This window comes from Furipterus horrens, unplaced genomic scaffold (assembly GCF_987537825.1).
Source record: "Furipterus horrens unplaced genomic scaffold, mFurHor1.1.pri manual_scaffold_1, whole genome shotgun sequence".
Taxonomy (NCBI): domain Eukaryota; kingdom Metazoa; phylum Chordata; class Mammalia; order Chiroptera; family Furipteridae; genus Furipterus; species Furipterus horrens.
Genome location: NW_028327171.1, coordinates 186,674,380 through 186,700,862, shown reverse-complemented (window position 1 = coordinate 186,700,862; position 26,483 = coordinate 186,674,380). Strand labels below are relative to the sequence as shown.

Genomic DNA, 26,483 nt, shown 5'->3' with positions numbered 1-26,483 from the left:
ACGGCAGTAAGATGTGGGGCCGAATGCAGAGGTGGTGGTGGTTGCCATTTTCTTTGCCCTTCTCTGCCTCCAGTTCATCAGCCTTCCCGCCAGCTCTGCTGCCCACACGGCTCAGCCTCCCACAGGTGCCACCAGATGCCCTCGGCGCTCACCTGCCCCGGGGCAAGCCCAGCTTGCTGCTCCCCTGCAAACTGCAGCAGGGCTTCCGAGGGCTGGCTGATGCCGGCTCCCACCCTCGGACCCTCCTCCCCGCTGTGTGAGGTCTGACTCCTTATTTACAGAAACTCGGCGATTCTGCTTTCCTAATGGAACCTCTCTAAAGGCTATTGATTTTTGAATGTTTGATTTATATCCTGCTAGTTAAGTCTTTTATTTAGTTTTATTATTAATTCCCCGAAGTTTTCCAGGAATGTCATGTAATCTGCAAAAAGATAATTTTTACTTTTTAGATATGCATTCTTATGTCTTTGATTTTTCCAATTGCATTGCTTAATACTTTTATTTGTACAGTGTTCAATAGTAATGGAGATAGTGAGCATCCTTGCCTTGGTGTCAGGAATAAGATTTCATATAACATGAGAAACATTTTTATTTATATTTATATGTTTCATCATGTTTTTCGAAAAAAACCCAATTCCTATTTTCTTGTGTCAAGAAATGAATCAAAAAATTAGCAAAGGCATATGTGGAATCTAAAAAAGGTCGAAGTCATAGAAGCAGGGAGTAGAAATCGGCTGCTGGGGGCTGGCGGCTGGGGGAAATAGGGAGAGGCTGGTAAAAGGGTACGGACTTTCTGTTATGAGTGAGGTCTGAGGATCTAATGTATAACCTGGGTGATCATGGTTGATAACACTGTACTGTAATATTGAAATTTGCTGAGATTAGAAATTAAATGTTCTCACCAAATATATATACAGGGGTGGGCAAAAATAGGTTTATAGTTGCAATACAAATAAATAATACAATAATAAGTACAACTGTCAACCTCCTTTTGCCCACCCCATATAGTGATGGATGTTAATTAGTAGGAGGAATCGTTTTACAATGTATGTATCAAATCATCATGATGTAAACTTTATATGTCATACAGTTTTGTCATATCTCAATAGAGCTGAAAAGAGTTACCACAGAAATAGCTCTGGTCTCAGAAGGGCAAAAGATTTCACAGGCAGATTAACTGCAGCAAAGTCAGTTAGAATCCAGACTGACTATACCTAGACTTTCCTAAATCTCTTTCGTACTAACACGAAAAGGTCAGGACGTGCTCAACAACACAGTGCATGTAGAAGAACCACTGCCTATTTATTCCTGCCCTTGGTGGCCATAGCTTAGGCTCCTTGCTTCAGAACAATTACAGTCCTTAAAAAATTAGTTAAAGCATCTTCAGATCTTATATTAGGATCACCCAGAAGTAGGATGTTTATACATGTGGTAAATCTCCACTATTAATTAATTATAAATTATTGCCACTTTTTATTTCCCATATTACCATCCACCGGTATAATACTCTGAACATAGAGAATACAGTTATAATGTTTCAATGACCTTCTCTGTTGATTCTAACATTTGTTAGTTCTGGGTCAATTTTGATTAATTTCTCATTATGGCTTCTATTTTCCTGCTTTTTTGCATGTCTGATAAACTTGGACTGAATGCCAGACATTGTGATTTTACTTTGATTGGGTGCCATATTTTTATATTCCTCTAAATATTCTTAAGCTATTTTGGAACACAGTTACTTTGAAACTCATCATTTGGGGTCTTGCTTTTAAGATTTGTAAGGCAGGAGCAGAGCAGCATTCACCCTGGGGCTTTTTGTATAATCTACCCAATACCCTGGAAGTCACAAGGTTTTCAGCGCTGGTTGGTAGGAACTGGAACGATGCATGTGTGTCCTGGCCGCAGTTCCCTCTAATCCTTTAGGATGGTTCTTTTTCCAGCCTTAGGTAGTTTCCTTATGTGGATGTGCTGACTGGTACTCGGAATGCTCAGAGGGTTCTCCGGACATCTCAGGAATCCACTTCATGCAGCTCTCTCCTCTCTGGCACTCTAGCAGCCTTTGTCTCCCTGGATTCTAACTTCTGGCTCCTTAACTCGGGGCACCCACCAGGCTCCACGCTGCCTTGCCCTCTGTGCTGTGGCCTGAACTCTCTCAAGGCTGTAAGCTGAAGCAACAGCAGGACTCAGCTGTTCCCGTCCTCTCAGGGATCACTGTTCTTTGTGTCATGACATCTAGTGTCTTAAAAACCACTGTTTCATATTTTGTCTGTTTTTTTTATTATTGTTTCAGGTGAAAGTGGATTCCCGCAACAGAAGCTAGTATACTATACAATAGACACTATAAAAATATTACAGAAACGCTTTTAAAGTATCACAGAAATGTTTAGCACATCAGCACACTAAATATGCTGTTCTAACTATAAGCTTTACTAGAAATGACCACCAATCTAACTCTTTCCTGAAGCTTGTGTTTCGTACTTGAGCCAATCTAAAAAATGAAGTGAGGTGTGTCACACTGGCCCGGCCAGGCAGCTCAGTTGGTTAGTCTTTTGGAGCAGGGCAGACTGCTGTACTGAATCTTCTTCGTATTTATAGCTTCCCTTGGACATTTACGATCTCTCAGATACCTTATATAAATATAATCAGTCTCATTAAAGATGCATTGGTGATTACCTAGCATAGAAGGGTATGAGTTTGAAACACAGTGGAAGTTTTTACTATTTTCCAGGTGATTCTATTTCCAAAGATTATTTATTGGATGTTAGACTGGGATAGTTCACTGAAACAAAATATCCTATCATTTACTTGTTGTATCATAAAGTATCTCATTAAATGCTTTTTGGTAAAATGTACTTAGGAAAATAGCCAAGTATCATGCAACAGCATCTGCTATCATACAATAAATTAATATAAATTTATTGGGTTGAAAACAGGGAAAGAAAAAGAAGGGGTGGTTCTCTATCGATATCAGAGTTCATAAAAGGATAAGCTCAGGTCCAACATCTTCAGCCCACATCCAGGCCTTTGTGTTCCGAAGACGGGAAACAGGCCGGCCCGGGGGCTGGGCTCGGGGTCAGGGCGTGTGGCTATGCGTGAGGTGCCTCCTGTGTCAAGGACATCACTTTCTCTCTAGGTCAGGGCGCTTCTTGGGCACAAATCTAAGGTTCTGCTTATTCTCCCACCGGTGTAGCAGAACAGACGGGTTGAACAGGACGCTGTGCCTTTTATCTTGGTCCTGTTGGAAAGAAACACACCTGACACTGTTCAAAACTAACTGTGGAACCTATTTTGTCTTTGTATCATTTATTCATCAAGGTAGGTGGTTCTAAGCTAGACAGTTTGGGAGAGGAAGAATTTTCCAGAAAACAATTTAGTCCGCTGCTTTCCTTGGAGTAGTTTCAAGAAATCTACAGATTAGTAAAGAGAATAGCTGGATGAAGAGAGTACTCCTGTAATTAGAAATCTAAGAGCTGCGTAAGACAGCCGCGTCTAACCAAATGCCCTACCTCTTCCCGCCACCTGTCTTCCCGGGGAAGCCTCTGTAACCGGTTTTTTGTCAGCTCAAGTTGTAGGCCATCGAATCTGCACCTAAACCAGTGGTGAGCTTCTTCCAGATTAGCTGTTATCTGAACATATAAATATTATTATTAAAAGTTACAACAAACAGTTATAAGTCTTTTGTGTATTAGTTCAAGGGACTTTTTACCTAGGTCTTAAAAGACCAAATTTTGACTGGAAGGTCCTTGCAACCTATTTGCATAATCCACATCCAATAGACGAGATAGTGATTTCTGAATACGGAGCTAAAGACGAAGGCAGGTCTGCTACTTTTTATGCCTTTGGTAGTATTTCCTGGATGTGAACTAAGGTGAGATCAAATCCAGGAGGAAAAATAAAAATGAAAGTACAAGATGATGCTGAAAATGACAAAGGTGGTTCAAACCATATTTTGAATTTTATTTTCTAAGACCAAATAATTCTCCAAAGTCCCTACACTGTAAAGGCTGGATTTTTCTGTTGTGCTTTATGAAAGTAATAGAATGAAATAATAAAAATCTGGATCAGCTTACTGTAAGTTATATTCTTTTTATTTCCTTTTCCCTAAAACTATCTTATACTTTACTTAGCTCATAAGCACACACTTCCATGTAATCTTTGTTAGACTTAAATAGTCTCTCTGATAGTCTCTCTGAAGATGAACTGGATTCAGTATTCATTTATTTGACAAGTATCTACTGAGGGGTTATATATGACTGGCACTGTTCTAAGGATGTGGGATACTTTGGTATTTTGAAGGTAGAGCCAACAGATGTTTATTTTATATGAAGGTTGCTTGAAAACAGGTGCAGAACATATCCTCTAGAATGGAAAGTGGAGTGACCGTTTTTCCTCCTTTGATTACTTGTCTCATGGACAGCATTTTTGATTTTTGTTCTGAAGCCTGAGAGGGCAGCATAGTTCTCTCGCCTGGGAGAAGGCAAGAGCCACGAGAGCAGTGCTCTTTCTGGCTCTTTCACCCTGCGTCTCTGCCGCCTGGCACCTGACCTATAACAGGTCCTCAGTAAATGTGCCATGTACTTGTCCTGTATTAGCCAGGTCCCTGTGCGGCTACGACATAGTGAGATAAGAACAGGACTCCCCTTTTGTTTAACTTTCAGAACGCTACAAAGCTAAGCTACATTCCAGGCCTGTCTGTGCACCCCAATGACAGTGGTGCTCCCACCCCTAGCCCCACCAAGCCCCATCTGTCCCTGGCGCTGTTACAAGGAGTGGAGGGAAAGCAGCGTGGAATGGCATTGTGCGTCACGTCTCCTCCTGTGTGGCGAACGAGAAGCAGCTAACATCTATTGAAACTTACTCTGAGCCATCTATCAGAATAACAGAGCGGTAGCTATTAACTTCCTGACCTTTATGGAAACTGATGAGTTAAAGTGAGTGTAACTTCCTTACGGGCACAGCAAGTGTCACAGCTGGCATTCAAACTCAGATGTGACACAGTCCACATTTTTTTTTACTGTGTCATTTATTGCTGTGTAATTTAATAGGTATTAAAGGGAACTATCATGGCCAGCTGACAGCAACATCACTGTAATCCCTTAAGCTTAAGAATCTGAAAATGAGGATGGTTGTAGTAGAATAATAATATCAAAGATCTGTTCCAGCTCTAAAAATGTATGAGTTTAGAATACTATGCAGCAGAAAGAAAGAACTCCTGCCATTTGCAACAACATGGATGGAACTAGAGAGAATTATGCTTAGTGAAATAAGCCAGGCAAAGAAAGAAAAATACCATATGATATCACCTAATACAGGAAACTAAAGAACAACACAAACAAAGGAACTAAATAGAACAAAGAGCAGAATAGCAGTCAATAGGGGGGAGGGGAGAGGGAGAGAAGGGGGATAAGTAAGGGAAGGGATTAGTCAAAGAACCTGTATAAATGACTCATGGATACGGACAGTAGGGAGGGATATGATTGCGGGAGAGGGGGTGGGCTGGGTGGGGGAGAGAAATTAGGGGAAAAGGGGACAACTGTAATTGAAAAACCAAAATTAAAAAAAAAAAAAATGTATGAGTTTAAATGCCTTGAAAGAAAGCAAATTCAAGAATTAATAGGGCCTATTTTACACTTCTATTTATTGACTGAACAAAGAGTTTCCACTTTCATGTCAAACATGAATGCATTGAAATCCACACCCGTGCCGGTCTTCCCTTCTTCTCTGTGATGGGAGGGACTCGGACTTCAAGTTTCGTCAATATTTCAGTGTTCTAGTGTCTCCCCTCAGGACAAAGAATCTTAATCTAAAAGCGATCTCATCACAGAGCCTGTACTTGGCAAGCTGCTGCCTCTTGCCTGTTGTGCTCCTGATGACCATGTTAACAGACGGTCTTACACTGACGTGTGTGTTTCAAGGTGGTTGTGTGTCGGGACACGTGTCTAAGGCTCTGTGTCCGTGGTTCTGGCTCACCTGTTCTGATTCCACACTGGCTTCTCTCAGCTTATTCTCTGTTGCCTCTTTACATTTCTTCAAGTGTCTGATAGTTTCTTCCAATTCCTGAAAACATGATACAAAGGGTTTACAAAGCCCAATGTACCTTATCAAACAAAAAGCTTCAATATTTGTAATAAGTGAGCAATGAAATTATGAAACTATGACTTGGTATATTCTAACTTCAGGTGCTACCCAAATACAACATATAAGCGGTTATTTTCAGTTTAACCTACAGCATACATATGAGCATATGATGACATATTTTGATTTTGATTTATGGATTCTCCTGAAACAAAGTCATTAACATCTCTTTCCAGAACTGGCGGGATACTTTTCATAGCAGAGAGTCTCTGTTGGAAGCAAGAGCTTGATGATCTCATGAAGTCCCTTTTCAGAGATAAAATGTTATGCTTTTCATTATGTTGGGAATATATAAAAGTCCTGTAACAGCAACAGGTGTATAACAGCTACAGGAAGAACCAAAGGGTATAAAGTTCCTTGAAAAGCCATGAAATTCAGTTCAGAAATATTAGTAACCAGTCCTTTGCATATGTGAGTTTTGCTTTTTTTTTTTTTTTTTTAAAGATTATATTTAGAGAGGGGAAGGGAGGGAGAGAGGGAGAGAATCATCAATGTGAGAGAGAAACATCGATTGGTTGCCTCTGGTATGCACCCTGACTGGGGCTAGAACCTGCACCCCAGGCACATGCCCTGACGGGACAGAACGGGTGACCTTTTGGTTTGCAGAATGACAGCCAATCACCAGAGCCACACCTGTTCAGGGCAGTTTTAGCTGTTCTTTTAAAAAAGAGTATAATTTTTGTTATATTGAAAATTGAGAGCATGTACCATATCTGAAGCTGCATGCTACTTCCTAGATGCTATGATTCTAAGAACTTAGTGAAGATAAAAAACCTATACATTTGTTTTCTTCTATAGAATCTAGAAAGTTTGCGTGCTCTAATGCTGGGTGTTTTGGCACACGTTGTTTCCTGACAGTCTCTGAGAAGAATCTTAGGAATCCTTTTACCCAGCACCGATGCTCTAGCTCCCGCCGCATTTTCCGCTCTGCCTCTAGCCGCAGCTCTTGCTGTTTGCTCCATGCCGAGGTGTTGTACTGTCTCCTGGATAACAGCTGCACCTCTTTCTGTAGGTTAGCCAGCTCGGATACAAATCTCTGGATACTCAGCGACTGGTAGGGCACAAAGAGGGGACGCAGCTGTTACCCAAGTTTAGGATTTTATGTGAATGGTAAACATAGTTTGTGGAAATCATCTACCTGTTCATAGTTTTTCTTCTTAATTAGCTCCATTTGGCTCAATTCTGTTTCCATTTGCTGAAAGTAAATGTGGAAATAACACAGATCAGTGGGTGACAGGAAGAATCCCACGTGAGAGCCATAGTTCCCGCTTCCTACCGGGCTCTCCCTCCACCCAGCTCACTGACCCTGAAAGAGCAAAGCTCCCTGCACAGTCCCATGGAAGAGACAGATGGGCAGCTGGAACCAGACCCTGGCAGCTCATGGGAAACCAAACATTTACACCGCACTATCTTGGCTGGAAAAAGAGAATCCCCCCAAGGCAGTCTGCCCACTTCCTGGGTATGGCTGTCATTGTCAGAGAACACAGGGGCTGTCAGGGCCCGGACACCATGCGCCCGTCACCACTGCCTGCCTGGATCTCCACCAGTTACTAAGAAAGTGCGGGGAGACAGCTGGTTTCTCATACAACCTTGATCCTCTCTATATTCTGTGCTTTAGTTGACAAGTGGAGCTTAATTTGGGCCTTTTGAGTCTTGATTTTCTCATTGTTACTGTTCAGTAGCTTTTCTAGCTCCGTAAGTTTCTGCCGCAGCTCCCGGTTGGTACGGGATACTTCCACTGATCGGGAGTTGGCTTCATCAAGAGCTTTCTTCAGCTGTGGAACACGAGGGAAGATCAGAACATTGTTACTTTCCATTTGGTAAGAAAAGCCTATGTGTGTGGGTGGCTTTGCCCCTATATTTTGTTTCCTTTAAACCATTCTTTTAAAAGGGAGGGTAAGTGAGGCAATCAATAATGATGTCTGATTAAATAGATTAGTGGAGGAACACTCTTAAGTGATTTTCATAACTTTTAACACTAAAGAACACAATCTTTCTTAGGACAGAGAAATAAGGTAAATGTAATTTCAACATTTGCTCTTTTAAGAGCATGGCTTTGATGTCAGACCTCAGTTCAAATCTCAGCTCACCACTTATGAGCCAAGTACAGTAGTCCCTCTCTATATCGCGGTTCACTTATCGTGGCCTCACTATATTGTGGGATTTAAAAAAAATATTATATTTAATTATTTATCACGGATTTTTCGCTATATTGAAGGATTTTGCAGTACTGTATACATATGTTGTTAAAGTTACATAAATTTAAGAGTGTAGAATATGTCTAAGAACATAAGTAGTGTTTATAAAAGTGTGGAAAAGGTTAATAAGGGAGAGGGAAAGGTTAATAAGGGACTGGGAACGGTTTATAAGTGTGTGGGAAGGGTTTATAAAGCCTTAATATATATATAAACACTAAAATAAATGTAAGATTTCTACTTTGCGGATTTTCACCTATCGGGGGTGGGGGGGTGGGGGTGTCTAGAACGTAATACCCGCGATAAGGGAGGGAATACTGTAATTCTTGATAATTAACTTCCCTAAGACTCAGGTTTATCACTGGAGAAGAGTATGAATAGCCTGTCTCATAGCATTCATATAACAGTTAAATAAGATGAAGTTTAGAAAGAATGAAGAGCCTGGCACAAAGCTGCTCTGTGATCATTACCACACTTTAAATTTTTCTCTTCCTTTCTGTCACTTGTGACCCCATGTCTGTAGAAGTGAAAATAAATTATATGGTAGTTTACTATAAATATTTGTCAGTTATTGACTATCATTGCATGTATTTTATAGTATTGTCGTTTGTTTTTAAAGAAACTTGTCTAGTGGAAACTAGCATAGTGCTTAGTGTTAAAAACAAGAGGCCCAAATCACTTACACTACGTCACCAAACCAAGACTTAATTACAGTTTCAGCTCTCCCAGAAATGGACTCTTGATCTAGTCAATCAGAATCACCTGATGATCAAGCTGGATAATCTTCCTGGTAGACTCCTGCTATCCCCTAAAAGATAGTAACTTTGCAATAACCAACCTGCTTTTTTGCTAAGCATAAATTCCTTGTTCCCGCTCTTCTCATTTTGTACAGCTCCTTGTAGCTTTCTATCTGCTAGATTGGACGTTGCCCGATTTGAATTGAGTTCAAGTCAACTCTTAAAAGATAAACTAAGGCATATTAAAAATTGTAACAGTTCTGGTGTCAGAAGAGGGAACTGAAGGAGACCCCTGATAGCCCCCAGAAGCAATAAGCAACCAGGCCAAGTTACCCATTGAGCCCCTTGAGCTCCTCGTTTTCTCGATGCACCGGGAGGTCACAGGCATGGGTGAGCCCCTCTCAGTCCTAGCTCCGCAGCTTTTGCGTCATGAGCTTCCTGGCTTCACTGGAGCACTTCTACTTAAGCTGGACGTGAGTCCACCGTGAGGCCTCAGGTGACTAAAACTTTGTTTTAAGGCTGAACAAGCAAGTTAACCTCAGCAAAGATAATCTTGAATCACAGTGGCCAAGTGGAGACCTTTTAGCTAGGTAAGCTTAGCGGTTACAAGGTGCTCCAAAGAAAAAGGGGTCTCAGCCTAGCACTCACCATAAAGGGTAGAAGGAACATTATTTCCCCTCGTCTATGGCTTCTGGTGACTAGGATGAGACCCAGCGGGACCCCCCACTCACTCCAGTGCCTACAGACAGGATCCTGGGAAAACTGGCAGAAGCCGGAAATGGGTGAGAATTCTTGACCAAAGTCAGCTATCCCAGATCTCTATCTGTGGTGCCTGGTTCAAGAGAGGAAGGTAAAATTTCACACTGTCCCTTCCTTTCCAAATTCAGATTGATAGGCAAAAAACATCTGTAAGAATTAGATCTTTGAATTGGGACTCCCGAATTTGCTTTCAGGTATCCATTGGCTGTTAACCCTTTCTCACCCAGGCTCAGCTATTGGCTCCTTGTTTGTCTCATTTTGTGTCCCGAGAACTGGGCTTGGCCGCTGTCAGGCTGGGGGATCACAAAATACAGCGACACAAAAACGTGGGTTCCACGCTACTTGCGGCTGGATAGGGCTGGACAGGAACGTGGCTGTACTCCATTTGCTGCTTGGGTCTTAGTGACTGATGCTGTATCTAAGAGGAATTGTCCTGCTTGCTTTTTTTTGGTGTATCTGCATTTTGGAGGGTAGTACCTTTTGCACCCCCTTCGGGGGTATTTACTGTTTGTCCTGTCCTGGCTGAAATCAGGAAAAATATTTGAAAGGAGGTTTTTTTAAAGTGGTTCTACAGTCAGAATTGGAACCTGATATTCAGAGCCTGATAGGAACATTTTTTAGGCCTTCCCTCCCCTCAGCTAAAGTGAAACTACATAACCAGAGAGAGAGAAGAATATCCTGAAGCCTTTGTGGAAGGACTTACTAAAACATTCCACAGACACACTGCTCTAAATCTAGAACATGGGATATTTTTTTATTTCCATTTTAGTTGAAGGTATAAAAATAATGCAGTTGGATGGGTGGGTCAGCCTCCATATCATCAGGTTTCAACCCAATTTTTTGAGAAGTTAAAACAACTGTAAATGTCTTGTTTACAAATGGATGTTTACAAATGGAGTCAAGAACCGAAATGCGACAAAAACAGAAATGCTCTCTAGACACAAGTCCAAGCCTACCCCTCCTTTATACCAACCCCAGTGCCTCCCCATTCATCTCAAAAGGGTTGCAGATATTGTAGAAGGTCTAGACTTAGGAAACAAAAGTCCTTCCTGGTAGAATTTGCATTCTTTCTCTGCTTTTGGAGATGTAAACATTCTATCTCATCTTCTCTGGAACCGAGGCAATTCTTATCAGAAGGAGAAAAAAAAAAAAAAAAAAAACAAAACCTGAAGCCTTGGTGGAAGAAAATATCTTAAAACTCTCTTTCACAAATATTGTAACAAGGTTTAGCCATCTGAGCAGGTAACCTTAACTTCCTTCTCTTGCCAGAAACACAAAACTCACTAGTTTATAGAAGAACAGTTGGATCTAAGTTGTATCACTGTAGCTGTTTCATAGCTAAAATTTAAAAATGAAAGTATCTCCATTTGTGTCTCTGCCTGTTGTTTATATATGTCTATATATGTATGTTATAAATGTGTGGGTTTTTTTTCCCCCTACCTCTGGATGTATTGCCAAAACTAATCTGCAAAGACTTGCATTTTACTGGTTTAAAGAAAATCAAGCACTTATATAAATCAAGTATAATTTGAGAAATATAGAAGCTAACATGATCTAGGATAATCTTTGGTAATTAAAAGCTAGTTTAATTAAAACAGGTATGTCTTCGGAGTTACCAGAATTAATTTTTTTTTTTTTTAATCTTCACCTGAGGACATTTTTTCATTGCTTTCAGGGAGAGAGACAAACATTGCCTCCCACACCCGTCCAGACTAGGGACCTAAGCACCAGAACAGGGATCAAACCCACAACCTAGGTATATGCCCAGACTGGGAATTGAACCTGCAACCCTTTGGCTATGGGACAAAGCTCCAACCAACTGAGCCACATGGGCCAGGGCAGAATTAAATATTTTTATTTTGCTTAGATTTACTAAAGGTCAAATCAACTCCTGTTATTTCTTACAGAATTTGTCAGCAAGAAATAGAAGATGGTGGTTAACTGTTCAGATTACTCATGAACAGTTCATGAGCTATTAAACATAATTGTTAAGAATAGTGAATTAAATCGATGTAAGAAAAAAGTTGATAAATGAACATCTCAACAATCATTTATACTTTAGGGTATGTCTACTTAAAAGTTTCCAAATCTTTTTTGGTAACTTTAAACCTTAAAATTACACCGAGATAGTTTAAATGATGGATATTCATTGAATTGGTAGATGATTTTCAAATAAGATAAAATACTGAAACATTACTGAATACATGTTTATCCACCTCTGTTTTCTTTTCCAGAGGAACTAAAGATGTTTTGTGGCAAGACTCTACCTCTAGAAAATATAGTGTATTTCTCAATTTGCCAATCCACAGAATTCTAGTGTAGACCACAACTGCTTAACTTTTAGTTTTCACTAGAAATGAAGGATTCTAGGGGTTAAGAATTCTAATCAACATATGTAATGAAAATGACTTAGAAATAATAAGGGTAAAAGGAAAAAACTGTGTATGAAAGTAAAATAATTGTTCCAGGAGGAGAAAGAAGAAAAGCATAGGACAAAATTTAGATGAATATTAAAGACAGTTGCAGGTTTGTGGAAAGGAAAGTTATGTGTTTCATGCTGGCTAAGAGTGGAAATGATTTAAGTTTTTAAGGAATGCCTTTTAATATCAAAAGTACACTGGTTCAAAATTAGGATTTGGTTTTTTCTCTCAGTGTAAATACAAAGATTTCTTGGACTATTGTTCTGGTCTTAAGAGACTATGAGAGGTCTTTGTTTGTTTGTTTGTTTTTAAACTTTTTGGCTAATCTACCTGGAAAGCAGAGATTCTGTGTCATAACAATACTGTGCTTCCCACTGTCTTTATCAGGTCTTAGAACACTTAAGAAAACCAGTCTTCTCAATATTATCATAAGAGCTAAGTTTTGTTCACAATTATGTAACCTTCTGTATTTGCCTTTAAAATCTTATATTGTTGGAGTGGTATCAGCATCATGGCAGAGTGGGAAGACTCCTTTGTATTTCCCCTTAAATCTACAACTAGACAAACATTTATAATCCAGAAAAGGTTCCTCTGCTCAGTATGCTAGCATGCCTGAGCTGTTCTTGCATCAGCATTTCTGAAGGTGGGCATATTAGAGGGTCCACGTGAGGCAGGACGGGGAAAGGACAGAGACAGTGCCCAGAGACGGGGGTCCCTGGCTGCTGTAGCTGAGCCTGTGTCTCCCACACTGTGACCAGCAGAGGGTACAAGGGGCAGAAGCAGCATCGGCACCTGAGAATCCAGCTCCCTCCTCTGATTGATCTGATCATCTAAATAGGTATAGAAAAAGCACTTGACAAGATAAAACATACAATTATGATAAACTCTCAGTAAAGTGGGTGTAGAAAGACTGTATCTCAATTTAATAAAGGCCATATATGACAAACCCTCAGCTGATATCATACTCAATGGTAAAAAACTGAAAGCTTTCCTCTAAGATCAGGCAAGACATGAATGCCCAGTCTTGCCACTGTTACTCAACACAGTACTGGAAGTCCTAGTCAGAGCAATCTGGTAAGAAATAGAAAGTATCCTAATTGGAAAGGAAGAAGTATAACTGTCAATATTTGTGGATAACTTGATTTATATATATATAAAACCCTAAACACTCCACCAAAAAACTATTAGGAAAAAAAAATACAGTAAAGTTGCTGGATATAAAAATCAATATACAAATACCTATTATATTTCTATATACTAATAACAAAATATCACACTTATAGTCACAACAGAAAGAATAAAATACTTAAGGATAAACTTAATATACACTGAAATCTACAAGGTGTCATTGAAAGAAATTGAAGATGTAAAGAAAGGGAAAGGTATTCCACGTTCATGGATTGGAATAATTAACACTGTTAAAATGTCCATATTACCTAAAACAATCTACAGATTCAATGCAATCCCTATCAAAATCCCAATGGCATTTTTCACAGAAATAGAACAAAAACTCTCAAATTGTATGGAAGCACAGAAGATCTCAAATTGCCAAAGCAACCTAAGAAAAAAGAACAAATAGAAGAAGTACCATACTCTGATCTCAAACTATACTACAAAGTGACAGTAATCAAAATAATACGACATTGGCAGAAACACACACACACAAACCAAAGGAACAGAATTCAGGACTCAGGAAAAAACATATACATATATGGGCAACTAATTTATGACAAAGGAGCCAAGAACATAAAATGGAGTAAGAGAGTAGGTCTCTTTAATAAATGGTGTTGGGAACACTGGCCAGCCATATGCAAAAGAGTTTTGATCACATCTCTCAGGTTGAGAGTCTATACAAAGGAGGGAATTGTTAAAAACTGTCAACAGGTCCGAAATGGAGTCGCTTATGCTAAGCCCTGTCACCAAATCAAGACTTAATTACAGTTTCAGCTCTCCCAGAAATGGAACCTTAAGCCAATCAATAATCAATTGTCTGATGAGCACTAGTTAGGTAATCCCCCTGATACACCTGTCATACCCTAAAGGAAAGTCACCTTGCAAAAACCAACCTGCTTTTTTGGCCTGGTGTAACTTCCTTGTCACCACTGACTTCTGCCTAGAAAAGTCTTTCAGACAGCTCCTTGGAGCTCCTTTTTATCTGCTGGACTGGATGCTTCCAATTCAAATTAATTTTTGTTCAAATAAACTTAAAATTTTTACTAGGCCTCAGTTTATCTTTTAACAGTACTTCAATCATTTTACATAGTTCCCCTCCTCCTCGTGTACCCTTAAATCAGTGCCCCTAGAAATTTAGAAAGAAGAGGTAACTGAGAAGGGAGAAGATAGGTATTCTCTATGGCTGGTAGAGAAGTCAGTTATTTGGACCTTTTCTGTCTACACTAGCTCGTGCCTTCAGATCCTGTCTTTACAGCACAGTGTTAATCTCTTATTACCCTCAACCAGCTACCTGTTAGATTTTCCACCAACACCTCAATTACAGCTTTGTCTAAAATTGGGTAAGCCCTAACAACTTACTTTGTACTTACTATGTTCAGGCACTGTGATAATTACTTTACATATATTTTCCAGTTTAACTCTCAAAACAAACCTGGAAAACAGCTATAATGATTTCCATTTTGTGATTAGGAAAACTGACTCTTAAGCCATTTGCACAGACAGTAAGTTAACACATTGCTAATAATAGAGGCAGAGCCGGGACTAGAAAGCAGTGAGCCCCAGCCCACCCCAGCTGCTGACCGCTCATGGATGCCACCCTGTGTTCTCCTGGCCTCACAGGTCCACAGTTTTCACTGATCCTTGTTAAAAGGATTTGGATATTCTGAACAGCTATCTTTGATTAAAGGCACCTTTTTATTTCCCACAGAATTTTCTTTTTATAACATTATTTATACAATGCTTTGCAATTTAAGGCACTGTATAAATAGCTGAATTAGATTTTGTGAATTGTCTCTACAAATTGTAATTGCTAAATGCACCAAATTTGGCAAAATACAGACCAGCTACCCCAACCAAGTCTTAGAATTATTTTAATTCCTCCCTCCCCTTTGCTCATGATATGACATTTAGTATCTGATTTTTTAAAAAAATTAAAACGACTGTTATTTAACTGTTCTCTATTTTTAATAGAACTACTTTGCTTGGCCCTAACCATCTAAAGCTCAAAGTAACTGTTCTAGTTTTCTTGAGCCTCTATGACTCCAGTTTCTCTTAAATCTTGCCTACTCTCCACTGCTCTCAGGTCAACCTTCCTAAAACTGTGCTCATACCATTACCTCCACCCACTCCATCTCGACCTCTCTCAGAAACCTCTGGTGCTCCACTTCTGCCTAATCGTTCCTGTCCAACATTCTGGTAGCCAAGGCCATCGCAGGTCCCATCTCAGACAGCCACTCTGTCTCAGCCATTTCCCAGTCTGCTCTGATCATCAGAGAGCGATCCTTTGCATTTGCTCACATGTCCTGTTCATTGGTGCCGAAGCTTGCTCGCCCTCTCACATTGGGTGCCTGTGCGCTCTGCCAGTCTCGATCCAGCTGCCCTTCTTCTATCATCCAACTAGTCCATAAAACAAGCTTATCCCAACTCTAAATTCCTTCAAAATCGTACACAGCCTCTAGGTCTCCGAGGAAAGTCCTCTGATGTTTCACTTTGTCTCATGTAAAGAACAGAGATCACAATTAAGCAAGGGTCATTTAGCACACCCAGGGCATGGGCCATGTATCTCCCACTGCTTTCACATGTGCCTCTCAGGATGTGAGTGAGGTGAACTGAGGAGACAGGTGATGTGATATGCATCTCTGACGACAGTCTCCTTATCCCTCTCCCCATTTAGTTATCACTCTCTGATGGCAAAGCTCCCAGCAAGGCTTCCTCCACCAGGCAGAGAATTGTGTACAGTAGTCCCTTTCTATATCGCAGTTCACTTATCGGAGCCTCACATTTAAAAAAATATTATATTTAATTATTTATCGAGGATTTTTCGCTGTATCATGGGATTTTGCGGTACTGTATGTTGTTAAAGTTACGTAGATTTAAGAGTGCAGAATAAATGTAAGGTTCCTACTTCGCGCGGGATCTAGAACGTAATACCGCGGTAAGTGAGGGAATGCTGTATAAGCAGCTATTTTTCTCTGTGTCAGTTTACAAACACAACAGAGACGGCTTGATTGCAAAGAGTAACTGCATCCAATAGCCAGTTCACGTCTTAAAAAGCACCCAGCTAGAGAGAAACTTGACTCCATACCTCAGCTATTTCCCGCTGTGTGGCTTTCTTTGCAGTGTCTCTCTCGGTTTGAAACTGCTTCCTTAGAGTTTCTAAGCGTTCAGCATGCAGTTCTGCCTCCATTTTGGATTCCTCAGCCATCTGTTCTCTGTTTTGAAAAAGACATAATCATCACCTTTAGAAGGTGGGGAGGTAAGAAAGACCTGGAGGGGAATGTGCAACTTTCCAAAAGGTGATTAATAAATGAGATCAGTCACCAGATGAACCTCACTGATAAGGATCTCATGGAAAGCAGCGTTACCTGCAGCATTAAAGAAAGTCCTTCAATATAAAGAGACCCAACCAAAGGAGTGAGACACATAGTCTTATTTTAACCAACAATAAATTCTTGAGCCAGCAACATTATGCCAGAATATAAAATTTGCAGAGATCACACATATGAAAAATACCTTCTCTGCTTTATCTTATACCTGCCTCCTATGTCAGTATGTTCACTACCTGAAAGGAATACAGATCTATGTGCACACTGCATTTCCCCTGGGTATAAATTTTCATGGAATGTTATTGATATTTAAATCATATTTACCTACATACAGCTGAAGACAAAACTTGAGTGGCTTGACCTGACCTTGATGGGTTTGACCTAACTAATCTCAGGCCCAAACTGACAATGGTCTAGCATCTCCTTAGACGGAGCCATCCCACTCCTGGATGGGAATAATCCTTCCAGGCTCTTGTTATTCCTTTTCCAAATCATGCTTTTAAAGGATACATAGGCTTTTGATAGACAAGCTTTGGCAGAAACATCAAGTGTCCCTTCTAGCCATTATTCATTCAATTTTGGTTTAATCCTCAAGTACAGAAGAAACCTGATACTAGACAAGGGAAGAGCTGAAAATGAGCATATCCTAGGCACTAATATCTGCTGTTGCTCAGCTATTCCTGGTTCCCTAACATGGCTCTGTTGGGAGGACGAGTTCACTAGGAGAAAAGGGCTTCAAGTGGTTTATACGAATAAGCCAAACTTGCTCTTCCAGAGGCTCTTCCCTAATTTCATTATGATTATACTGCTCTTACTTAAAGGTTTCCAAATTCTGTAGCTCAAGTTCCTTTTTCTCCAATTTCTCTTGGACATGGTCAAGCTTTGTTTGCAGGTGGTTATTTGCCTGGAGAGCTTGCTCCAGGCTCATTGCCATTTTCCTGTTGTCTTCTCTAGCTACATCTATAGCCTTCTGTAGAGGCTCCATCTGAAAGAGAGAAGAGGGCTTTCAATTCCACTGTAACCAATGCGAAAAGTCCGGAACACTGTATAGTCACTGCTTATCCTATAACATCAAGTGCCATTGAAGCAATAATTAGTTGGAAACAGAACCAAAGATTCCAGATGCCTGGAATATATATGTAAGAACTCACTATGAACATTGCTTTGGAGACTCTTAGAAGGCAATGGGAAGGGTATGCTCCACTGGTCACTAGAGAGCTTTGGAAAATAAAGCCAATGTAACTGATTCTAGTTTTTAAAATGTTTACAGTAGTTAAATTACCTTCCTGATCTATGACCTTCTGGTCTCACTGTCTACAGAGATAAGATCTGGCAACTGTTCTTTGTATATCCTTCCAGAAAAAAAACTTAATTTATATAAACTATCCACGTGTACTTTATATACATGCATATGTATCAATACATTTTCATGTGTGCACGCACCTGTAAGCACACACATGAGTATTTGTGTAATTCTAGTAGTGGGATCACTCTAGCAACTTTAAAAAAAAATTGATTTTTAGAGAGAGAGTGAAGGCGGGAGAGGGAGGGATGGAGAGAGGGAGAAAAGGAGAGAAAAACATTGATTTGTTGTTCCATTTATCCATGCATTCATTGGTTGAGTCTTGTATGTGCCCTGACTAGGGATTAAACCCGCAACCTTGATGTATGGAGACAACATTCTAACCAACTGAGCTACCCTGCCAGGGCTCTAGCTACTTCTGACTGAGGGTACAGTTATTCTCCAAGCCCTTTAACTTCTGCAATCATTTATGCATTAACAAATGAAAAGAATGTGAACCATATAAGACAAAAAGCACTGGACATAATTTTGGTCCTGGTTTTCTAGTAAATGATTCCATGTAAGATTGCAGGTCCATTTTCTAACTGTAAATATGTCACTGTCCAAAACTCAGACTTGAATGAAAAGGAAATTTACCTGATTGTTTTACTCTATTTTTTCCAAAAGTGCACTATCCCAATAAAACCAAACACCTGAGTGTTATCAGTAACAACGACCTGGCATACCTCACTGCTGTGCTGGGCATCCACGATGAGCATCCTGGCCTGCCACTGGTCCAGCTCTGCTTCCAGCTTCTGCACTCTCTGCTGATTCAGAGCCCTGCAGGTGCAAGCACAGAAAGAGTGGCTAGAGACCAGAGCTATCTAGGAATGATGCCACTGGGAGTCACAGGGCACTTTCCTTCCAAGAAGCTCCAGTAGCATATGTAGTGGGCTCCAGTCGCTCAGAATATCTGAGAGCGGCCAGGTGACAGTAAGTAGCCTCAGCTTCAGGTTAAGAAATGAAGACTCCTATGAACGAAAAACTTGTCCCAGCGATGGGACAAGTCAGACTTGATACATTAAGCCAGAGATTTTCAACCAGTGTGCCCTAAGAATTTTTAAAATATGCAATATCTGACTATTTAGTCAGAGGCACTGACATCTTCTCCCTTGGATTGTTAAATAAAGAAATGACAAGAGCCAGCATGACAACAGTCATCCAGTGTGAATCAAAATTATACCTACTGTTTTTCAAATCAGAAAAAAAATATATAATTTTTGGTGTGCCACAAAAGTTTAGTGATTAGTTTATGTGTGCCATGAGGTGAAAAAAGGTTGAAAATTGCTCCATTAAGCTATCAATACATGTCAAAAACTAACATACGAGCTGGTAATGTTATGTTATATAACATATGAATTACTATAAATTTTTATACTAGTAAATATATACTGATATATACACACACATATATATATTCACTAGTACAAAAATGTATCACCTCTATATGGATTAACTTACTGTTGAGATTTCTGCTTTTAAATACAACAGCTACCTAGAATTTTATTGTGAATGGTAAACAATATTTTTATTACCATTCCCTCGAATTTTCTTTTTAAGTGCAGAAGTAATATACATTGATAATGTGTAAAAAATAAAAATAAGTACAAGGAAGAATATAAAACTCACTTGTTCTCTCATAACATAGAGGCAATATGCACCACTAAGACACACATTATGATATATTTTAGAGACCTTATTAAACTCAGATCATTTATTCATTAACCTAAAAGGGAAACTTTTATGTAATTTTTGAAACATTTGGAAGGAGTTTACTTCTAAAACATGGCTAGAAGTAGTTCTCAGAATGATTCATCTTTAAATAGGATGCTAATAAATGGATAATTCAAACTCAAGTAGGCACTTAGCTTCAGTTATCTTGACCACTGCAATTCTGTAGATCCAAGGATAAGTTTAAAGGTGTAGAAAATAGCAAGGGTAAAACATCGTATATCACATGAATTTCTAGAATGCGTACTCCTTTACATCACTACAGAAATGTAAGAATTTTTAATTTCTAGAAATCATGTTAATTTATAATTCCAGATTTTCCTAACTTTAAACTAGTTCTTTTACAGATTTGTTTTTTGCAAAGGAAGTAATATAATGTGACTTGGTTTCCTGACTTCACACTGCTCCTTACTACAGTGCAGCAGAAAAATACAAGTACAAAGACAGAAAAATAATCTCCAGTACCTTTCTTTCTTGAGGCCTGCAATCTCTGAATCCCTGTGCCCAAGCTCTATTCGTGCTTTTTCCAGAGCACCTTGCATCTTACTGTGAGAAGCCAGCACATTCTCCAACATGATTGTAACTTTGCAGTTGTCTTCTTCAGCTTCTGCCAACTGTTGCTGAAAGTTTCCCACCTAATAGAAAATGAAACCAGACAAAGACATTTGATTCTTTCCAGTTATTCTGCTGCTGCTGAGTCTATTACTTCTAGATAAAGAGTATGGAAAGCAGGCATGGTAGAATTTTAAGAGAGAGAATTAAAGTGTATTTTACTTTTATTTTCTTAAGTTATCGTGACTTTAAGAAAAAGAAAACTAGACCCCAGAACCTATGGATCCTACGGAGAACTCTGAGGTGCTTCCCAACTACTGGCATGCACAGCCCATATTATCAGCTAGAGACACTGGGATCAACAACTTCCTGGGTCTAGAGGTGGTCTCAGACTGGCCTGCTCTGGGCCTGGTCAGCTCTCATATGATGGGGGCACAAGAGGAGACCACATCTGAAGCTCATCAGAATTATCTCAGGATTAAAGACCATAAGAGAAAGTGGTAGCTGCTGAAAAATGATGTAACTCACAGCCCTCTTCTGTGAGGCAAAATCTCGAAACTGCTGTCAAGGAGTTTGGGATGTGACCTCTGTTTTCACTAAGTACACATGATGTTCAAGTAGAAAGCACTTAATGATTTAATTTAACATGAAATAACAGCAGTTACTATCATGTTCATAAAGCATAAGTAGGCAGGTTATTACCAAGATCATACATGTTTCAACAGAAAAAAATGACAATTTTTTCTTTTGATTATTTTAAGACAGGAAGTTGAAAAAATTGGGAGTTAAATCATGCCTAAAATTTTTAAAGAAAACATTTTAAAGTGCTTCTAAAGTTTTCTTTAGGAAAAAAAAACCCTCATCTGAATCAATGTTCATTGTTTCTTACTAAAGGTAACAAGAAATGAAGGAATACGGCTTGTGAAAGATTTCCTCAGTGCCTCGCCCAGTAAGAGACTTTCCGCAAGCACTGATGCCCACCTTCTTGTTCTCCCTGTCCTCCAAAGCCTCGAGGTCCCCTTTCAGCTTCTGACTCTCTTTCAGAGCTGCATCACGACACTTCAAGACTCGGGACAGCTCTACTTCGTTCATTTCTAGAATGGATTTTACCTTAGTAGAAGAAAAGGGAACAATTAATGACCTTTCAAAAGCACGATAAATTGGCCTTTAGAGTAAGACACAGCACTTTAGAAACCAAAGTTAAAATGTTTAACTAAAATGCTTATTTACTATTATAAATAAAACCAGCTTTACTAGCTGTTTTTCCCTTTAAAGAAAACGCCAATGCAAAAAAGTAAATTTGTGTGAATAAACACGAGCAAACCTAATATATGACAATCTCCATGGAAGTACAGAATAAGGGATAAGGGAAGTAAGACTATGAAGTAACATATAAAATGGGGAGGGAGACTGATTATCATGGAATTTAAAAATGTAACATCATGCACAAACTAATAAAAGCAAAGATAAATAGGTACTAAATAGTGTCAAGAAAATAGTGTCATAAAAGAAAAAATCCTAATCAGAAGTATTATATTTTATATCCTTGAAACACTCTGATGATATCTACACAATCATTTCAGATGATCTTCATATTTTAAATACTACTTAAAAAAATATTTTATTTTGAAATAATTATAGACAGGATGTTGTAAAAATAGCCAGTGCAAATAGTGCCATGTACTCTTCACCCTGCTTCTAACAGTGACATCTTGTATTGCTGTAGAGTTTAACATCAAAACCAGGAAACTGACTTTGGTACATTACTGTTTAACTAGATTAACTAGACTACAGAACATACTCAGTTTCACCATTTTTTTAACCTGCATTCATCTCTGCATGTGTGTGTGTATGTTATGTGCACACATGTCTATGTAATTTGATCCCATGCACATCATCACCATTGCCTCCATCAAGACATAGAACTGCTCCATCACCACAAAAAATTCTCTTGTGCTACTTCTTTGTATTCACACCCTCCCCCCATCCCATCCCGTCCCCTGATAAGCACTGATTTGTTCTCTAGCTCCATAGTTTTGTCCTTTCAAGAATGTTATTTTAAACAATTTAATATAACTTTTGTATAAGTAATATTCACATTATTCTTTTTTAATAGCTTTACTGAGGTACAACTGACATACAATAAGCTGAGAACACTTAAATGTGTACAATTTTGACATATGTATAAACTCAAGACAATAATCAAGATAATGAATATGTAAACATCATCCCAAAACTTTGCTTCTGCTTCTTTGTAATCTCCTTTCCGTCTCTCCCTGTTCCTACACCTGCACCCAAGGCAACCACTGATCTGTTTTCTGTCACAATAGTTATTTTCTAAATTTTTATATAAACGAAATCATATTGTATATGCTCTTCCTTGATTGGCATCTTTCACTCAGTATAATTGAAATTCATTCAATCTTTTGCATGTATCAGTAGTTCATTCCTTTCTGTTGCTGAACAGTATTTTATCATATGGATATACCACAATTGCTTACCCATTCACCTGCTGGACCCTTGAGATGTTTCCAGCTTTAAGCTATTACAAATAGAGCTGCTGTGAGCACTGTGTGCAAATCTTTGTGCAGACATATGTTTTCATTTATCTTTGGTAGCTACTTAGGAGTAAAATGGCTGGATCATATGGCAGTAGTATGTTTCACTTTTAAAGAAACTACCAAATTACTTTCCACAATGGCTGTACCATTTTACATTCTCTTCAGCAGTGTATGAGAATTCCAGCTACTCCACATCCACATTAACACTTTGTATGATCAGTTTTTCAATTTTAGACATCCTAGTAGTTGTGTGGTAGTAATGACTGATGTTTAACATTTTTTAAGTGCTTATATACTATCCATATATCTTTTTTTGTGAACTAGCTGTTCAAATACATTGTCCATACTTTTTATTGGGTTTTCTTCTTAATGAGTTTTGAGAGTTTTTAATACATCCTGTAGACAAGGCCTTTCTCAGACATGTGATTTGCAAATATTTTCTCCTAGTCCATAGCTTATCTCTTTATTCTCTTAACAATATCTTTGAAAAGCATAAGCTATCAATTGATCAATTTTTTCCTTTATGGACTGTGCTTTTGATGTCAAATCAAAAAACCTTTGTGTAACCCAAGATCACAAGATTTTTCATCTATGCTTTCTTGTAGGTTTTATAGTTTTAGGTTTTATATTTAGGGCTCTGATCCATTTTGAGTAAATTTTTATATATGGTATCAGGTAGGCTCAAAAGTTTCTGTTTGTTTTCAGATGTGGCTATCTGATTGCTCCGTCACCATTTGTTAAAAAAAAAAAAAAACCCACACCATCATTTCTCTATTTTTGTTGAAAATGAAATGTTCATAAAATTAATTATTTTGTATAGGTAGCACATTTATTTTATTCTTAAGGCACAAAAGGGTAAAGTGAAATCTCCCAGTCACCCAGTCTTCATCAAAAATAATATTGCCTATTTATTACAATTCATTTTAGAGATATTCTATGCACTACAAGTGAGTACCTATGTATGTATAGTTGACCCTTGAACAACAAGAGTTTGAATTACACAGGTCATGTAATTCATATATCAAATAGCTATCTTCAAGTAGTATTCCAAACCATGACTACACCATGATTTATTTAGCCAGTTTCTTACTGATGGAAATTTTGGTTGCTTCCCACCTGTGGTTAACAAACAATACTCCAGTAAGTGATCTCATAATCATGTCATATGTATAAGCTAGTATATTTCTAGGAAAAAAGTTTTAGAAGCACAGTACAATTGTGGAGTAAAGTGACAAATATTGCCAAATTGCTTTCCATATGAGCTTACTGTTTTATACTCCCAAAAGCAACAAAGAAGAATGCCTTTTCTCCATATCTTCCTCAACATTATTACACTTTCTTAAAACTTTTCACCTCTAACATTTAAGATACTTTAACTTTTTCTGTAAGGATCCAAGAATAGTACAAAGGATGCCAACTTCTAGGTTCTGAAAACCTTTTTTTTTTAGAAAAGAAAGAATATAGTTGACCATTGAACAACACATGTTTGAAGTGCATGGGTCCCATTACACACAAATTATTTTCAGTAAGTACCTGGACTGTTTTTGATGCCATGCTGGGAGTCCGTGGATGTGGAGGGCTGACTACATGCATTGATCTATGCCATTTTATATAGGGGACTTGAGCATCTGTGGATTTTGGTATCTGTGGAAGATCTTAGAACCAATGCCCCGTGGATACCAAGGGACAACTTAAATTTTGGAAAAGCCAGAAGTTAGATGCAGACTTTTGATTGTGCAGGGGGTTGACACTTCTAACTCACACGTTGTTCAGGGCTCAACTGTATAGTTTTCACAATTCTACTAGTGTTTCTAAAATATACATATATGAAACATTTTGCTAGTGAGCAAAAATGTTTACAGAAAGGATCTAAATAGTAGCCAACTCTAGAAGACAAACTGTAGTACATTCAAAGTTTAAGGAACAAGCAAAGATGGATATTCTAAAAAGTTTTCTTTGGAAAATACTTTCTGACATTCGAGTTCTTAGGGCTTCTATTAATGTATTTCTCTTTTAAAATCAAGCTTTACGCATACATCTTAACGCGAACATTAAGATTAGGTAAATAGACATTTTGAATTAAAAAAACATCAAAATTAAATTTTAGAAAATCCCAGTGGTTACTATTATGCCAAATCTGGTATTTTCTATGTCTAAAACCAAAAATTATGTGATAGCCAGAATGATGGTTTCGATCTGTATCATCAGTTTTCCCTATTTTTGAAGAACCGAATTCCCTGTTGTTACTCATACCTCCAAAGATTATCTTTCTGGATTGTTATTACTATTCTTCATTGTTGTATACATCTGAAATTTCCTTATGATTTAATTTGTAGTCTTCACTTACCAAATCCCGTTTAAGAAAATCTGATGACTCTTCATTTTTACATGGTCTTGACGCAAGAATGTCTATTTTACCTTCCATGGTTTTAATAGCATTCAAAAGAGTCTTTAGAGAGATTCTAGAGTCGCTAGACTCCTGAGAAGATCTCTCGTAAGTCAGGGTAGGTGCAAAGGTCACACGGCGTGTAGAGTTTGGAATAACACTGGGTAGACCAACTGATGTTCTTTCCTTTACATTGGGTCTACAGCTTCCAAGGGATTTCAAAGATGAAGGCCTCTCTGGAGATTTCCTTCTTCTTGGAGGCATGATCAATTAAAAACAATAAAATCAACTAAACCTAGAGTTATTTTCAAAGAATGTTCCTTCTACGAGGAGGAACAACACAATGTTCTACATGAAGCCACAGTAGAAAATACAATTTGAAAATGGGTTCTGTTGCTTTCCGAATGAAGAAGCACAGAAGCAGACCTTAATCAAATTCCTCGTTGGGAGTGTATCTAATGAGGCCCTCTTTACCAGTACAGTCAGATGGTTAGAACCCTAACAGAATTCCATTTGGAACACATTCTAGTTCCTTGGTTACCAAAGGTACACATACACAATTGTTATAGCTCCAGAAGTTACATATACTTATAGAGAGTGTCAAAGATTTTTTGAAAGTTATATACATGGTAAATTTGTAAATCATTGAAATAAATCACTTTCTTTCAGTAACACATTCCTGGATTATTTTCCTCACAAAATATTTTATTTTTCTTATTTATCAAACATTCTCTATTCATTTGTTAAAATGTTACATGACCTACCAAAAGCTTTCAATCTAAAAGTCACCATGCTGACAAGTAAGCACCAGCTCTACTAATAGTTCTTTCAAGTAAGTAGTCTGTTGCAGGTGTATCCTGATGCCTGTAATTCAAAAATCAAAGACACTTGTTTCTCACATCTACCAAAAGTTTTAAGGCTCAAATTTGAAAAAACCACTTCCTCTATGAAAGCCTTTCACCATGCTTTGATTATAATGTACTTCCTATGAATGCTCATAGCACAACCTATTTTGTTTCTAAAAGGCATATTTTCTATTCTATAATAAAGTTTATTGAGCACATTTCTAAGCCTCAAATTAGAGCACAAGCAAGTTGAATGTCCCAGTCCTGCTTCAGGCATCTTTATGAATTCCTCTATGGCTTAGCAGAACCTTGTACTTACGG

General features: G+C 38.5%; 1 protein-coding gene across 1 annotated transcript; it reads right to left on the bottom strand.

Annotated features, from left to right (window-relative positions):
- Positions 1 to 2,752: 2,752 nt before the first annotated feature.
- LOC150022440 (coiled-coil domain-containing protein 150-like) lies at positions 2,753 to 25,581 on the bottom strand. The gene is made up of 11 exons (XM_090268300.1): positions 25,279 to 25,581; positions 21,352 to 21,480; positions 20,284 to 20,453; positions 18,774 to 18,867; positions 17,561 to 17,730; positions 16,505 to 16,631; positions 7,274 to 7,330; positions 7,025 to 7,186; positions 5,971 to 6,057; positions 3,507 to 3,626; positions 2,753 to 3,235 (listed from the first exon to the last, which is right to left on the bottom strand). Exons 1-11 carry the CDS (start codon positions 25,579 to 25,581, stop codon positions 3,119 to 3,121), a joined length of 1,536 nt encoding a protein of 511 aa, XP_090124426.1. The 3' UTR covers positions 2,753 to 3,118.
- Between the last annotated feature and the right edge of the window lie 902 nt (positions 25,582 to 26,483).

Coding starts and splice junctions, on each gene's coding strand:
- LOC150022440 (XM_090268300.1), bottom strand. CDS start 25,581: ATGCCTCCAAGAAGAAGGAAATCTCCAGAGAGGCCTTCATCTTTGAAA. Junction 21,481..25,278: donor ATTTTCTTAAACGGGATTTG/GTAAGTGAAGAC, acceptor TCTTCTACTAAG/GTAAAATCCATTCTAGAAAT. Junction 3,627..5,970: donor CCAGTGTGGAATCAGAACAG/GTGAGCCAGAAC, acceptor TTATATGTTCAG/ATAACAGCTAATCTGGAAGA.